The 15,097-nt window shown below is 32.2% G+C and overlaps 1 protein-coding gene across 1 annotated transcript in view; it reads left to right on the top strand.

The window, feature by feature from the left end:
• Positions 1 to 15,097, top strand: part of mtg (mind the gap) — an 84,978-nt gene that overhangs the window by 47,171 nt on the left and 22,710 nt on the right. Inside the window, exon 2 of the mRNA XM_089640603.1 lies at positions 14,933 to 15,055. Within this exon, the coding sequence (XP_089496729.1) occupies positions 14,933 to 15,055 (123 nt within the window). The remainder of the gene's footprint in view (positions 1 to 14,932; positions 15,056 to 15,097) is intronic.

Below are 15,097 nucleotides of genomic sequence, written 5' to 3'. Positions count from 1 at the left end.
AAAAATAATCTTACTGCAGTATGGAGGCCACCTCCTTGTAAAGGTTAACATTATTCTCTACTTATTTGATGTGTCTTGTTCATAAGTTCACGGGTGCACCAGGACCGAGCTAATGCAATGAAGTTGGACGTGCAGTCTGCACTAGGATCTGCAGAATTTCTGTAACGTAATTTTGTACAGAATAAAGTTTATGATTTTTAAGTATTGTCAGGTTATTTTTAAGCCGGGAATGTTTCTCCATTTTATTTTTTATTATTTTTTTAAATCATCTTAATTGTAGAATAATAATTATTATTTATTACAGATAAATAAACCCATAGAACTGTAACAATTTGCCTTGCTAGGAACTGATAAGACATGCACACTTTAAATATTTACAGTTATTTATATTTTTTTATGATTTTCAATTTGAATACAAGCACTAGTTACCCTACTTTATTTAACGATGTTTGTGTATTAACGTTGAAACGTCATGATTTTCATGAATTCATTGAAGAAGTCTCAATTGCTTCCAAAACTAGTGGACTAATCTCAAATAAATTGGTGAAGGTACATAAATAAAGGAGTTTAAAAATGCTGCTTTAGTTTTACGATTCAACTAATGTTTTTATAACGATCTTCAAGCCTAGATACGGTTAAAAGTCAAACTGAAATATATAAGTATGTAGTAGGATCATAAAAATATATAATATTATTAACGTTTGATTTTACAAAAACATTTAACATTAAGTATGACAAATGACAACACGTGCATGGTTTATGAACGTTAGTGTTGCCATCGCCAAGATAAGACTAAAAACTACATTTAATTATTGCTAAATTTAATGTTGAAATGTGACGCAAAACGACATAAACCATTTCATCTTAATTAACATTTCCTTAGTATCTGGTAAAAGTTGAAACATGAAAAGAATCTCTTATCTTCCATTACTCCATTTCTTAAATTAAAAAGCACGATTTACGTTCATGCACTTCTAATGAATCGAAACCGCAAAGAGTTTTGTAAACCCGACGCAAGAGAAAAATAATTGCCACATTTCATTTGCCACAAATTGGCAGAATTTCGAAAACATTATAATAAGGATGGTCTCTTGCTGTGTGTAAATTACTGGTAAAAGGTTGTCACATTGTTTTATTATCGACATTGGCTCATTATTTATGAAACATCAAGGTGTTTCCCGTATTTTCACAATATGCGCGTGTAGCATTTTTAGATTGTAATACGCTTGTAGGAGAGAGAAGTTAAAATAAATTAATTAGTTTTATTGCAGCGTGCTGGTGAGTGAGTAATATACATCCATGGTAATGTCTCTTTAAGGTGGGTAAAAAAACTGTTTTCATTTAAAGATCTCCTTTATGAATTTATTTTAATCAATTTGAATTTAGCTTTTGTTTTCGGTAACGAATGAATGCAAATTTCGGAAGCGAAAATTAACACACTTACTCGGGAGATATTTTCTTTTTGTATGGATATTTCAGGAGACTAATTATTGCTTATAATAATTTGTTCTCCTTTACATGACTTTATTTATTTTCTACAAAACTTTAACTTCGTATAATGTAAATCAATTTTGTTTCATCATATCTACCTGACAAATAGTTTAGAACCTGTTGGGAATTCAAGCAGAAATGAAATATTTTACTCAATATTGTTTTCTTCCATCAATAGGTTTTTTTTGCAATTTTATATGGTCTATTGAACATTTGCATCACACCTTAGCCACGGTTGTGTAAAAATAAGTTAGTTTAAACACATGTAGGTATTTTCAGCAACAAATTTAAATTTGAATGTCTAACCGCTAGTTTTCACTATACTCACGATTATATTAGTCGGATTGGGCTGTCAGAATTCCTATTTAATAGAAAATAGACGAACATAAATATCTCTTAAGCCGAGCTTAAAGAGCAACTAAAATACCGGCTCCAAGAAATTACACATTTACTAACCTTTTTCGTCACCACAAGTATTATTATAATAACAATAATGGAATTGAGAGTTAAAAGTTAAGGCTGTAGTTGATTTTGCTCTAAATCAAATTTCTTTTCTAAAGGGCCAGATCGAAAAAATATAACAGAAGGCTGCTGGTTCAATTCCCGTCGGTGATATTTATTCTTTCTCGGAAGATTTTTTCAATTTGTATGGGTAGTTCAGATGATAATTATTGTTCATAATAATTTGTTATCCTTTGTGATATACATAAAAACCTTGTCTTAAAACATTAGTTTATCATTAAAAATTTTAATATGTTATTATTTTGTAAATGGCGTCTAAATGAAAACAAGTTCATTGAGAAATTAAATTATGAATGCATTGAACGCTTATTTTCACTATACGAACTAACAACAGGATCATGCTGATAACGGTAACGATTTTGTATCTCTCCGGTCAAACTTAGCCTTCAAGTAACTTATGCAATAAAAAAATTACCTTTTCTTTTCCTCGACTGCTCGTTTTGGATTTATTTGACAATACAGAGTTACATTTTAAGTGTGGTCAAAATGACATACCATGTGCAAAACATGTTTATTTTTTACCAATACAGTTAATACACATCTAGTGGAAGACTTAAAACACAAATTGCATAACAATAACACTCACATACGCAAATAGCCAGAATATGTTAAAACACAACCAAAGACCAATCCATTATATATTAATAAATCAAGACAATAATTTGTCATATTGACTGGGCGTAGTGCTTTAAGTAAGTACTGCAAGTCCTTTTTTAACTCGACCATTTGATATTTTATCTGTTTGATACGTTCCGGTTACAGTTCAAGTTGGTGGCCTTGTTGGATACTACCTTTATATCCCGCCAGGGTTCGCATGATCGTGACTCCTACTCGAGCGGTCAAATTGGAATAAATCATATTATAGCACCTACCGGCCTGAAGAATGTTCAAATGTCCAAAGAAGCGTCATTGGATGTCATTTATTTTGAAAAATTGTATAATTCGTCATGGTAATGGTTTATTATTAAGTAGGTAGATATTACGAAAATGAATTAACAAACTACTAGCACTACAAGACTTATAGTTTAAGTAGCATGTAGTATTAATTTTATATACTTCAAGGCTTAGTAAGGATTATACTGCAAGTCTTATTATACAAAGGGGTTATAGTATAAGTTTCATAGCTTAAGGCTCAATATTTTATAGTAAGTCTTAGGTAGCAGGTAACTCCATTAATGGAGGACTGAACGCAGTTGGCGCTAACAAAAAATTGTCCAAAGAAGCGAAGTTAGCAGTCCACAATGGAGTACTGGTACCTACCCTGATGTATGGAAGTGAAGCTTGGAACTGGCAAAGAAAGGATGAAAGTAGATTGAATACTCTTGAAATGAGATCCCTGAGGCGTATGTGTGGTAAAAGCATGTATGATTGTGTGAGGAATGTAGAGATCCGCAAAGAGTGCAAGGCTGATGTAAGCGTAATGAATAAGATCAAGAAAGGGACGCTTAGATGGTTTGGGCATGTAGAGCGAATGAGCGAAGAAAGGAGTGTAAGGATAATATACAATGCAAATGTGAATGGTAGCAGAAGTCGGGGACGCCCGAGGAAGACATGGCACGACCAAGTGGATCAGATACTTGAGTCGGGCCATGTCAAAAGTCAGAACAATAGACGAGTATATATGTGAATGAGGCAAGAAGTGTGTGCCAAGACCGAATTGTTTGGCGGTCCGTCCCCTCTGCCTACCCCTGCGGGGAAACGACGTGATGGTTAGTTAGTTAAGTCTTAGGCGCTTCTTTAGGTCAGCAGTACCCGGGTAGCAGCAGACAGAAGCGGCAAGAGGTTTGGTTGGTTATACCTGAAGAACACCGTTGGTTGAATGCAATGCTGGTCCAGCGGCGGGCGTGACGATATGTGGGCCATTAGTTTAGGCCGAGCACTTAGCTGGAACCGACGGGTTATGGCTGGCATGGTGATCGATATGGGTCGATTATAATCATTTCCATTCGTTAAAGTTAAAGAACAGGATGTGAGATGTTACTCACGATTGCAAAGATAAAAAAATACGTTTTAAAATATTAAATATGTACCGCATGCATTAATACCGGAATTCTACGGTGATTTAAGTGGTTAAATTCCAAATCCATTTCCCTTACAAAACTGAAAAAAATATTGAAATCTTACAACCTAGAAAAAACCGTAACAAAGTAACCACGGTCTCAGGCAACACATTTTACCTTTCTTATTATCCCAACTATCGATAGATATTTCAAACCCCATTATAGAAATTAGCTAAAAATAGTTGCATTGACTTAAGGCGATGCACTACGTTGTGTAATATTTTGAATCGAGCCGCTATCAATAACACACCTTACGTAGATGGCGATAAGACTTAAATTCCCGCTTCACACCATGATTTATGCAAGAAAAAAACATGGCCAAAAGTGCCTTTTATTTTATTTTGTGAATGTTCAGGCACAAATATTTAAATATTTTTGTATCATTTTATAAATAACTTAATTTGCCACATTATAAAATAAAACTATAACCTAAAATGGGTTCGTAAGTAGGAGATTTTGAACTTCAAAGCAGTTTTCATAGGCCTATACATTATTTTTTTCTGGGCTTATAAAATGACTTATCCAATGTATTGTTCTCGCAGTATTTAACTAAAGCATCTGAAACATTTCTAGGTTACCAAATTTTCAAAACAAAAACACATGATTTTAAATTACTACGTAGTGCATCGCCTTGAACTATCCATAAGAAAAATGTTATGTAAATTTCTCTTAAACCTTACAGCTCAATTTTTAAAAGTTTTACTGTGACTTAACCACTCGAATGATTTTTGGAAAATTATGGCAAGTTTGCAGTACGTCTTGAGAGATCGCTTGCCATAATGTGAAAAATTTTATATAGAAGCTAAAAAATATGGGATAATCAAGATGGATAATTGGCTTTAAATCGCAGAAAGTATTTCATATGTTTCTTGATAAATACTTGAGAAATGATATTATTTAAATAAAAACCGAATATCCATTGCACGAGTGGATAACAGATGTTGTCTGTAAACTAATTCTTGCATTATCTAAGCTAATTAAGCTTGGGTTCACTCCTCTTTTACAACTAAAAGATGTTTGTATTTATGATATAAGAGCAAAATTAAATGGTCAAGTATCTTGTCGCGAATGTCTGAAATAACTAACTAAAGGACTAGCAATAGGTTTATATAATTACGATTGAGATTATAATATTATCTTTTGCGCCATTCGCTTATAAATAATTCATAGTCTTAACTCTGCATTCAGAAAAGTGATGTAAATTCCAACGTGCACAGTAGTAAGTGTTAATCATTATCAACCTTCACATTGAACCAGAATATTAACAAATAGAGATATTGTTTTTGTTATTTTGTCGATCAGAACATTATTTAAATAGTTAAATGCTCTATAAATTATTTGTAAGCATTTTATGTACAGCGCCTTTGAGGTGATTTTGCACAAAAACGGCGCTATACAAGTCATCAAATTATTGTTCCGATTTTATGTCCGGGTTAAATCTTCCCCATAGGAAAAACTAAACCCTTCCACACACTTTTCCACAAATGCTCATTTAGTCAATCAAAATTATGCAAGTGCATTATATAAGCAAAATAAATACAAAACAATACAAGAACAAAACGTAAACTCACCAGAGATCAAATGGGAAAATAATAATTATTTTACAAGTAATAATTATTAGCCTGAAACACTCATCCACATTGAAAAATCTCCCGATAAAAGATACATGACCCCAACGGGACTCGAACCCGTGTCCCTTCGAATTCTCTTACCAAAAAAATAATAATTAAGGGAAAATAATTCACCGACTCCAGATATTTTTATATCAGAAGGTTCGGCTCGGTAAAACTCCTAACAGGGCCTATAAATCCTACCGATCCCTCAACAAAAAATATTAAAAAAATCTTTCGTTATTCTAAATGTATTCAAAATGACCGACTTTTGCAACTTTTATATATAAATTTTTTGATCTAATAAAATTTTAATGGCTAATAAGCCAAAATTTTTAATGAGAGAGCTAGGTATAATGCCAGTATTATTATTATTATTAATAATGAATTAGGTATCGGATTATTGTATTTGTTGACATCTCCATATTTTAAAATATGCATAAAAGCAGGATACTAAGCATACTCCAATGCATTTTTGTACCAACGTTTTATGCAAAAATTTATCTCGACTATATGCGAAGCACGCCACTGCTCTGCCCCCAAAATAAAGCAGTTATAAATCCCCTTTGCAAATATATGATTGCCGATTAGTGTGATAATGACTTAGGTACTTGCATCATTAAATAAATCGAAGAAATGCGTAAGAAAAGATAAAATGGAGTTTTTATTGCTTATAAACTGCCATATAGGAGCACAACCTTTTTATTATATACATTCAAAGGTTAGTTATGAGAGTTTCAGATGTTCTATTCAATCAAACATTCAATAACGAGCGGGTAAGATGATTCCGTAAATGGGATAGCAATAATTACAACATGTTCAAATAGCAAAAAACTACTAAATGAACACACCTGTTAGACATGTATGTATTTGGCATGATATTTTTTTAAGCTCTTAATTGATTAATTGAATTGAGGAGTGCCTGATGCATGCCTGATGTGTCGAAAATTTGACAGGTAATAACGGTGCTGTGTTTATCATACGTTAGTTCCAACGACTCTCATTTTTTTTTCTTATGTAAAAAATACAATTTTTAAACAATTATATATTATATTATACAACTTATGTACATACCTACTCAGATTGATTTGATATAAAATAGTATTCGATTTCACGAGTGAACGAGCAATTTTTATTGATGTATGGTAGGTACTTACTGAATTGAAGATGCGAAGGCGATGCACCACGTAGTGTAACATTTGTAATCGGGTCTCTAATAACAACACTCCTTATGTAGATGGCGATAAGGTTGAAATTTCCGCTTAAGCCTCTTCTGATTTTCTTCGAGAACTTAATTTGCCTTATTATTCAATGAAATCATAACCGAAAAGGGGTACGTAAGTAGGAGATTTTGTACTTTAAAGCAGGTTTATAGGCATGATACTTTATTTTTTTTGGGCTTATAAAACAATAGTAAACGGTTTCAAAGACCAGGATGTGTTTAACTAGCATTATTCAATTTATATATAATAACATTATTTCTGGCTTTCACCCTTTAAGGGTGTTCTTGGCCATCATTTAAAATTATTGAGAAATGAAAGGTGAATTTAAATATTAATTTTATTTAAATGGGCAAATTTCAAAATTATAATGAAAATTGGAGTCGAGTTCAGACTTAGAAGAGATGAGATGTTGAATGGAGGGGAGGCAATTTTAGATAAGGCTTGATAGAAGAGAGGATATTTGTTTAGAGAGGGACAACCAAAAAATATGTGATCTAAAGTTCCCACTTCTAGACCACAGAATGTACAATCTGGGGAGTCAACAACGTGAATTTTAAAAAGATGGGAAGGAACGGAACAATGTCCGATCCTCATTCGAATGAGTGAAGAAATTTCTTTTTTGGAAAAATGAGGGAATTGCTGAAACCACGGTTTTGATGGAATAGTTCTTTGTATTGAGGCATAGCAGGCTCCCTTGGATTGACTAGCAATGTGCCAATACTCTGCCCAAACATTGTGGGATCTATCTTTGATGATGGAAAAAATGTCAGATAGGGGAATGTGGTTTACGAGGGTAACAACAGGGTTGGACGCTCCTTGTTTTGCCAAGGCATCCGCAATATCATTACCCATGATACCAACATGTCCAGGAATCCAAATCAGAGTTACAGTTTTACCAGAGCTTTGAATGGAGGCTATCATCTCTCGAATAAGGCATACAAAGTGATCATCAGGATGAAGAAGAGGACTGGATTTAAGTTTTTGGAGGGAACTGAGAGAGTCAGAGAGAACGAGGGAATGTTCGAAATTATTTTTGATTATATATTTGAGAGATTCTATTATTGCAATGCACTCGGCTGAAAATATTGAAAATTGATTTGAAATTGAATGAAATATTCTGTCATTAGAATTATTGTGGTAAACGTTAATACCTATACCACAGTTAGGAGAGTCGGGAGATTTGGATCCATCAGTAAATAAAAGAGAAAAGTTGGGCCATTTAGATGAAATAATGTCATTGAAAATATTATTGACAGTTCGGGCCGGGAGATTGGAATGACTTTTAAGGATTCCGATCCCTTCAAATATTGTTGGGGATAGGGTGACGTGACTATATTTTAATTTGTATAAGGGAAGTAGATCATTTTGGATGATGTGAAGCTCTGAGAGAGACTTAAAATTTTTACAGATGTCAGGAAGAGGTTTAGTTGAAGCTCTGATTGTAGATGAATGGGTTGAGTCAATGAACAACGAGACGCTGGGGATAACCTGATGACATTTAGAATTTAAACATTTAAGAACAAATTTGTCAGCAAATAGTTGACGCCTTAAATAAAGAGGAGGATCAGAACATTCTACTTGAAGGGAATTGATGGGTGACGATTGCATCGCTCCAGTTATAATTCGCAAAGATTTAGATTGAATTTTGTCTAATTTATCAAGTACATTTTTTGAGGCAGTACTAAAAAGTGGGCAGGCATAATCGAGATGGCTTCGAATAAGTGCGTTGTAAAGCAACTTAATGCAAGTAGGGTGAGCTCCCCACCAAACGCCAGATAAGGATCTGATGATATTTAAATTTTTTTCGCATTTAGTAACTAAATTATTAATATGGGAAGACCATTTAAGTTTCCTATCAAATGTTACTCCCAAAAATTTTACTTCAGAAGCGTTGGGGATTGGAGAATTTTTAAATAAAATTTGAACGGGGGGATTTTTATGGCGGTTTGAGAAGGTGACACACTGAGTCTTTTGGATTGAAAGTTCAAAACCATTTAAGGTGAGCCATGTGCAAAGGGCATTCATGGCTTCGTTAAGATATTTGACGGCGAGAGGGATGATTTTGGATGATAAGAAGAAAGCTATGTCATCTGCGAACTCAATAACTTTTACTTGTGGGGGAATAGTGATTATTCAATTGTTGCTTGTAATAAAATTTTCAAACCAGAACACACGATTTCGCATTAATTCGAAATGCATTGCCTTAAGATAAAAATCTTACATAGATTCATCTCAGTTTATCGTATAGAGTTCCAAAAGATGGTAATAAGGCCAAAGTCGTTACTTTTATTTGTCCGAATTAATTATTTTCTTCAATGAATTTAATTTATTCTGTACAATCTTTTCTTTCACGTAAAGAGCACTTTAATAGAGCGTCATGTTAGTTAGTTAATTTTGATCTTATACTAAAATGCAATTTATTCCAAACAATCTCCTCTCTCACGAAAAAGTCACCCAAATATGCTGATAAACTTCGGTGTCGGCGTGAATGAGATATCAGTAACAATGTATAGTACATGACTCATTCCAAGACTTCCTTCTTCCCTTCTGTAATCTGACCACAAGATCTTCTAAGCTTCCATTCTTTCCCAAATTATAATACCAGAATCGTCGAACGAATGCGTGTATGATCAAACAATATTTTGAATAATAATACAACTAAGATTTCTATTTACAATCGAAAAATTTCAATTTATTTAACCATTCTTTTTGAAAAAACGTTTAATGTTTTTATGTAAAAACTGTTAAACTTGCCTGATATCGTATATCTCCATCCCATTTCAATTTCGTAAATATTTTTTTGTTAGAAATTTAAGCTTCGATTAGGCAAATATTTGGATCACGACATACAAGGCACTTCTTGTAAAATTCTTTATTATATAACTATTATAATCCACAGAGGTTTATTTTAATATTATCATAGTATAAAAATGCGGCGGTACTTTTGAACAAATCAAACGAATTTGAAAAAACTAGAAGTCATGCAACGGTTCTAATGTCTATTTGATGACTTTATTCACCTAACTAGATCTTAAAGAAAATAAAATAATTTTTTAAAACATCACCTGAATCTTATAGCTTTGCGGGATAGCTAAATTCTTTTCTATCTTTGAATAAAACTTTTATTGTGGTTTTTCAAATGTTAATGCTAAGCTAATAAGCTAGTAACAATAGCAATTTTTAATTTTTCAATTATTGAAGACAATATTAGCGATTTTTAAACGAAAATTTGCAACGGAACAATCGGAAAATGATACGGTCCCATTCTAAAACTTGAACCCAGGACTTTCTTCCATCTGAGCTAATGTGACCCTATACCTTCAGTCTTATTTAACTGCATCTATGAATTATCAACAATATTTTCATTTTCTCACCGCACAATTGGCGGTTATCTCTATGTTCGCAAAATTCAACTCGAACAAATGCAATCTAGATAGTGTCTTAGATAAATTTGAATGTGAGACATATATTTGAAATATAATATTTATTTTTTAAATAACTTAGTAAGTAAAACCTGAAAATTGTAATATTCAATTATTAAAGACATTATTAGCAATATTTAAACAAAAATTCGAAACAGAAAAATTAGAAAAAGATACGGTCGCATCTAGGACTCGAACCCAATGTTCACTATCTTCTCAATGTTTTGTGTCTACGACCTAGATAAAGTCTACAGTAGGCTAAGTCATAGCTTCATAACAATATGAAATATAATGCTCCAAGACCGATACATGAATAATGGCGAATCACATATTAGGAAGAGTTAATCATTCGATTGTGACAACACAAATATATTTATTATGTTTCACGAACCGTTATTTAACCGTTTGTTTCTTATTGCATTGTTGACAACCTTCGCAACCTCTTTTAATATAGTGTGAATCAAGATAATTTAATTTGATTCGTTTGAATCCAAACATATAAACAAGTAAATCTGTAAGAAAACTCCAATATTTATTTAAAAATATTATTTTAAATAAAACACTCGATTTCGTTTTGAAAACACAAACAAAACTTTTACAAGCTTTTGTAAACGCTGGCTTTTGCGACCTAGAAAGCCAAAAATTTATTCTTTATTCGAGATTTTCATAATATTATTTATATAGGTGTCATAAATTTATTGCCGATATTGTCCTCTATCCACAAACTTCAATGATTTTAAATAATAATCCCATATTACAGTGATTTATTTTTGAGTGTTATGCCGTGTTGTACAACCTTCTTCTTTATCCTACATTTCTTCTTTGTCTATCATCATTATTTATCATCATTTTTACAAATCTGCCCCGATGATGGACACTCTTATGCTGTCCGAAACACTGGTTAAAGAAGGAAATACCGCAACACGGTACAACACTCCAAAAAAACCAATACTATAATACTTTTGGTCGTGAAAATGTATAATCATAAATAATACTTTATAATTATATTGATCTAAAATGTCTACCACAATAAAGAGAGACTAATATATTATTTCAAAGCATTTTTTTTATGATGATTTGAAGGCAATGCCATGCGTAGTAATGCAAAATCATGTATTTTTGGTTTGAAAATTTGGTCGCCTAAAAATGTTTCAGATGATTTAATTAAATACTGCGAGTAGAATACATCTTGGCCTTTAAAATAATCGAGTATTTTTAGATAAGTCTTTTTATAAGCCCAGAAAAAAATAATGTATAAGTCCTATGAAAACTGCTTTAAAGTTCAAAATCTCCTACTTACGAACCCATTTTAGGTTATGACTTTATGGTTTATAAAATGATCGAAAAAAAATTAAATATTTATGCCTGAACATCCACAAAATAAAATAAAAGGCACTTTTAGGCCATGTTTTTTTCTTGCATAAATCAAAACAGGCGGATTATGTTAAGCGGGAATTTAAACCTTATCACCATTTACGTAAGGGTTGTTATTGATAGCAGCTCAATTTAAAATATTACACGACGTAGTGCATCGCCTTGCAGCAAACCAATGAGACGATAATGTTAAAATCAGTCCATTTTCAATACATTGTAAAAAGGGGTAAACGACATTAGTCGCTACACCACTGATAATGAGCAACATTCTATTTGAACTTAGACATAACATCTAGTATTGACCTTATGCCCTACATTCTCCAATGCGTAGAATACCCACTAGATTTCATTTTGAATCGATTCATTAGTTGAACGAATTCACAACTTTATGTCTGCAACTAAATCACGATAAATTTCCAGTACGTATGAACCATCAAAGCGATAATAACTGTATGTTCATAATGATATTAAGCTATAAAGCCGGATGCAAAGTCAATAATTTCTTGCAATAGGAAGTGGCAAATAAACCGTTAGACGATTACAACAATTTGAATATGTGCTATTTTCGAACAAATACTTGTTTATTGTATGGGATAGTTAAAAAAAGTTTAATCCTGGCAGCTATGGGAATAAAGATCAAAATAACATAATAGCATTTTTTACAGCTGCTTTGTTGTGTATAAAATGCTTTCATGAAGTTGGGATGTTTGTTGCTGCCACTTGCCTTCCTTGCCGAAACTAATAATTGATGTTTATGTTATGTGTAAAGTCTGGTTTTATTTGTACATAAATGATAAATAACAAAATTATTGGTGTCTAGGATTCTCACTATCTTTTGACTGACTTTCATTGCGGAAGATTTAAATATTTGATCTATAATAACATGAAAATTAACACACCTTAACATAAAAGTGTCAAAGTCATATTTTAGATAAATATTGACGAATCGTGTTCAGAATAAACTGATTTCGTAAAACTTTCTAAATTCACGCGGCTTTGCTTAGTTAAAAATGGAAAATCACAGTTCAAGTATTGGTAATAAACAACGCAATATAACTCAAAGAAAACATTTTATCTTCGAGAGAGTAGGTTTTGCAAAGAAAGCCGTGAATTGTGGGCAAAATACTTATAGTTATTTAATTATAACTGCATCAGGAATTTACCTATGGCACATGGGACACCAACTTAGCCCATAGTCCTACGGGTCGGTAAGCAATTGACATAAACCGAGTGCTGTAAGACCCTGCGTAGTAAATTATGTTCTTTAAAGGAAGGTAACGGTCTGCAGAGCAGTTCAGTGTGGAATTTTTCTGCGCAGGGTCTTACAGCATTTGGTTTATGTCAATTGCTTACCGACCCGTGGGATGACGGGCTTAGTCATTCTACTATTTCTACCGACTGCAATAATATGCAATAATAGTTTTCTAATTGAAGATTATGCGTTTTAAATCAGTAAGGGTGAAAGTATCGGATCAAAATATTTAGCAGAAAAAAATATGTTTTCAACTGCGAACGGTTATCAAGTTTGTCTAGTTTTTCGTCTTGAATTTCCAGGTCAATAACTCTAATGTAAAATCGTAACATCATTCGAGTAATGAACTGTGTTACTTTGTAATATTAATTTAACAGCCAAGCAATGAGCTATATTATTTGATCCGCACTGTCGATCCAAATTTCTAGCAAAGTTAGTGATTTCTGTTTTATTGTCTCTTCTGTCACAGGAAACAATATACATTGAACTGTGTGTGAATATAATTACTAACGCTAATTTTTAGAAATAAACAATAATTTGGTGCCATCGCAATCTATGTCACTATGAGAAATAGTTTTAATTATGTTTATATGGCAGTACCAAACAATTAATAAAATAAATAAAAATTAAAGAATTAAAGATTTTGAAAAAAAAATACACAAAGTATTCATAATAATATTAAATATCAGTATTTTATAAATTATTGACCTCATGATGATTTCGAGACTTAACTGCGCCTTACAGAATAATTGTTAAACTAGACAATTATTAATACCTAAGTTTTATCACGTTCCACAAATAAACACAGAATCACATAGATTGTCAACATCTTCAAAATGAACACACCATGTCCGTTTTTTTAAAACATCGCCTAAGTAAATATTAAAATATTTGTCAAACGCTTCTCAGATTATATAATATTGCTTCATCAATTCATGCATCATTTCTTAAAAAGAAGTAGACTGAAGAATTAAGATTAAGATTTATCATTCATTAACTTAAATCATTTTCATTCTCATATTTTACCCCAGAGTTTGTACGCAGTTTATTATAGCGAATATTTTAAAAGGGATGCAGTATAATAATTGATTTGATGGATGTAGGAAAATTTATTACTTAATAGATATATAAATGCTTGTTGAAATTAAATAAAGATAAATGAATACGAAAGAATCAGAATAAACGATAATTCATGTATCACAATGGAAAATGTTTTAGTTTCAAGGATGTAGAAAAGTAATTAATTAAAATAATTTAAACATTTGTTTATGGATTTGATGTAGGAAATGGTGTTTGGGATTATGTAGATAATTGACTACCAAAAACGTCAAATAATAATTGATTTACGGGATATACAGTGAAAAAACGAAAGGGATGTGCAAAGTATTTGAAGTAAAACAAATCTCTAGCATAATTTTGAATACGACAAATGGACTTAGTATGAATGTAGGATTGCTGATTACCAGAATGTAGACATAATTAATCGAAGGAATGTAGATTACCAACAATATTAAATATTACTAGATTAAATGGAAGTACGAAAGAGTTGATCACCAATCATGTAGAACAGTGTTTGATTATAATATTGATGTTGGATAGTATTTCTTAAATTAAACCCACACAGGAGACAACTAAAAAATAATTTTATGAAATATGTCCAATGTCTTCTTGTGTTTGTTTTTTGATTACCAAGCATTTAGGATAGTTGATTTCCCAGGACGTTAAATATTAAATGATTAATGGAAGTACGACTAACTATGCAGAAAAATATTTGATAAAAATGATGTAGGATAGTTGATAACCAAGGATGTTAAATTCTATTTGATTAAATGGAAGTGCAACCAAGGATGTCGAAATACATTTGATAAAATGGATGTACGATAGATGATTACCAAGCATGTAGGATAATTGATTACCAAGAATGTAGGACAATTGATTACCAAGGATGTAGACTAAAGAACGCGTTGTATTGTTCCAGGTCGCGCGAAGGCGACTTGCGTGCTAAACTCCGACTTTGGCTTCACGTTGGATTGCGCTTTCAAAAAGTCTGGCTTATTCAGGGTGAGGAACTTGGGCGGGATCAAGGCCCACGTAGGCTTAGGTAATTACCAAGTTTTATCGCTAAACTCCTGTTTTATTATTA

The sequence above is a fragment of the Hesperophylax consimilis genome, chromosome 15 (assembly GCF_061612785.1).
Source record: "Hesperophylax consimilis isolate HC1 chromosome 15, BYU_Hcon_1.0, whole genome shotgun sequence".
Taxonomy (NCBI): Eukaryota; Metazoa; Arthropoda; class Insecta; order Trichoptera; family Limnephilidae; genus Hesperophylax; species Hesperophylax consimilis.
Note: the sequence above shows the minus strand (reverse complement) of the source record. Positions and strands in the feature narration are given on the sequence as shown.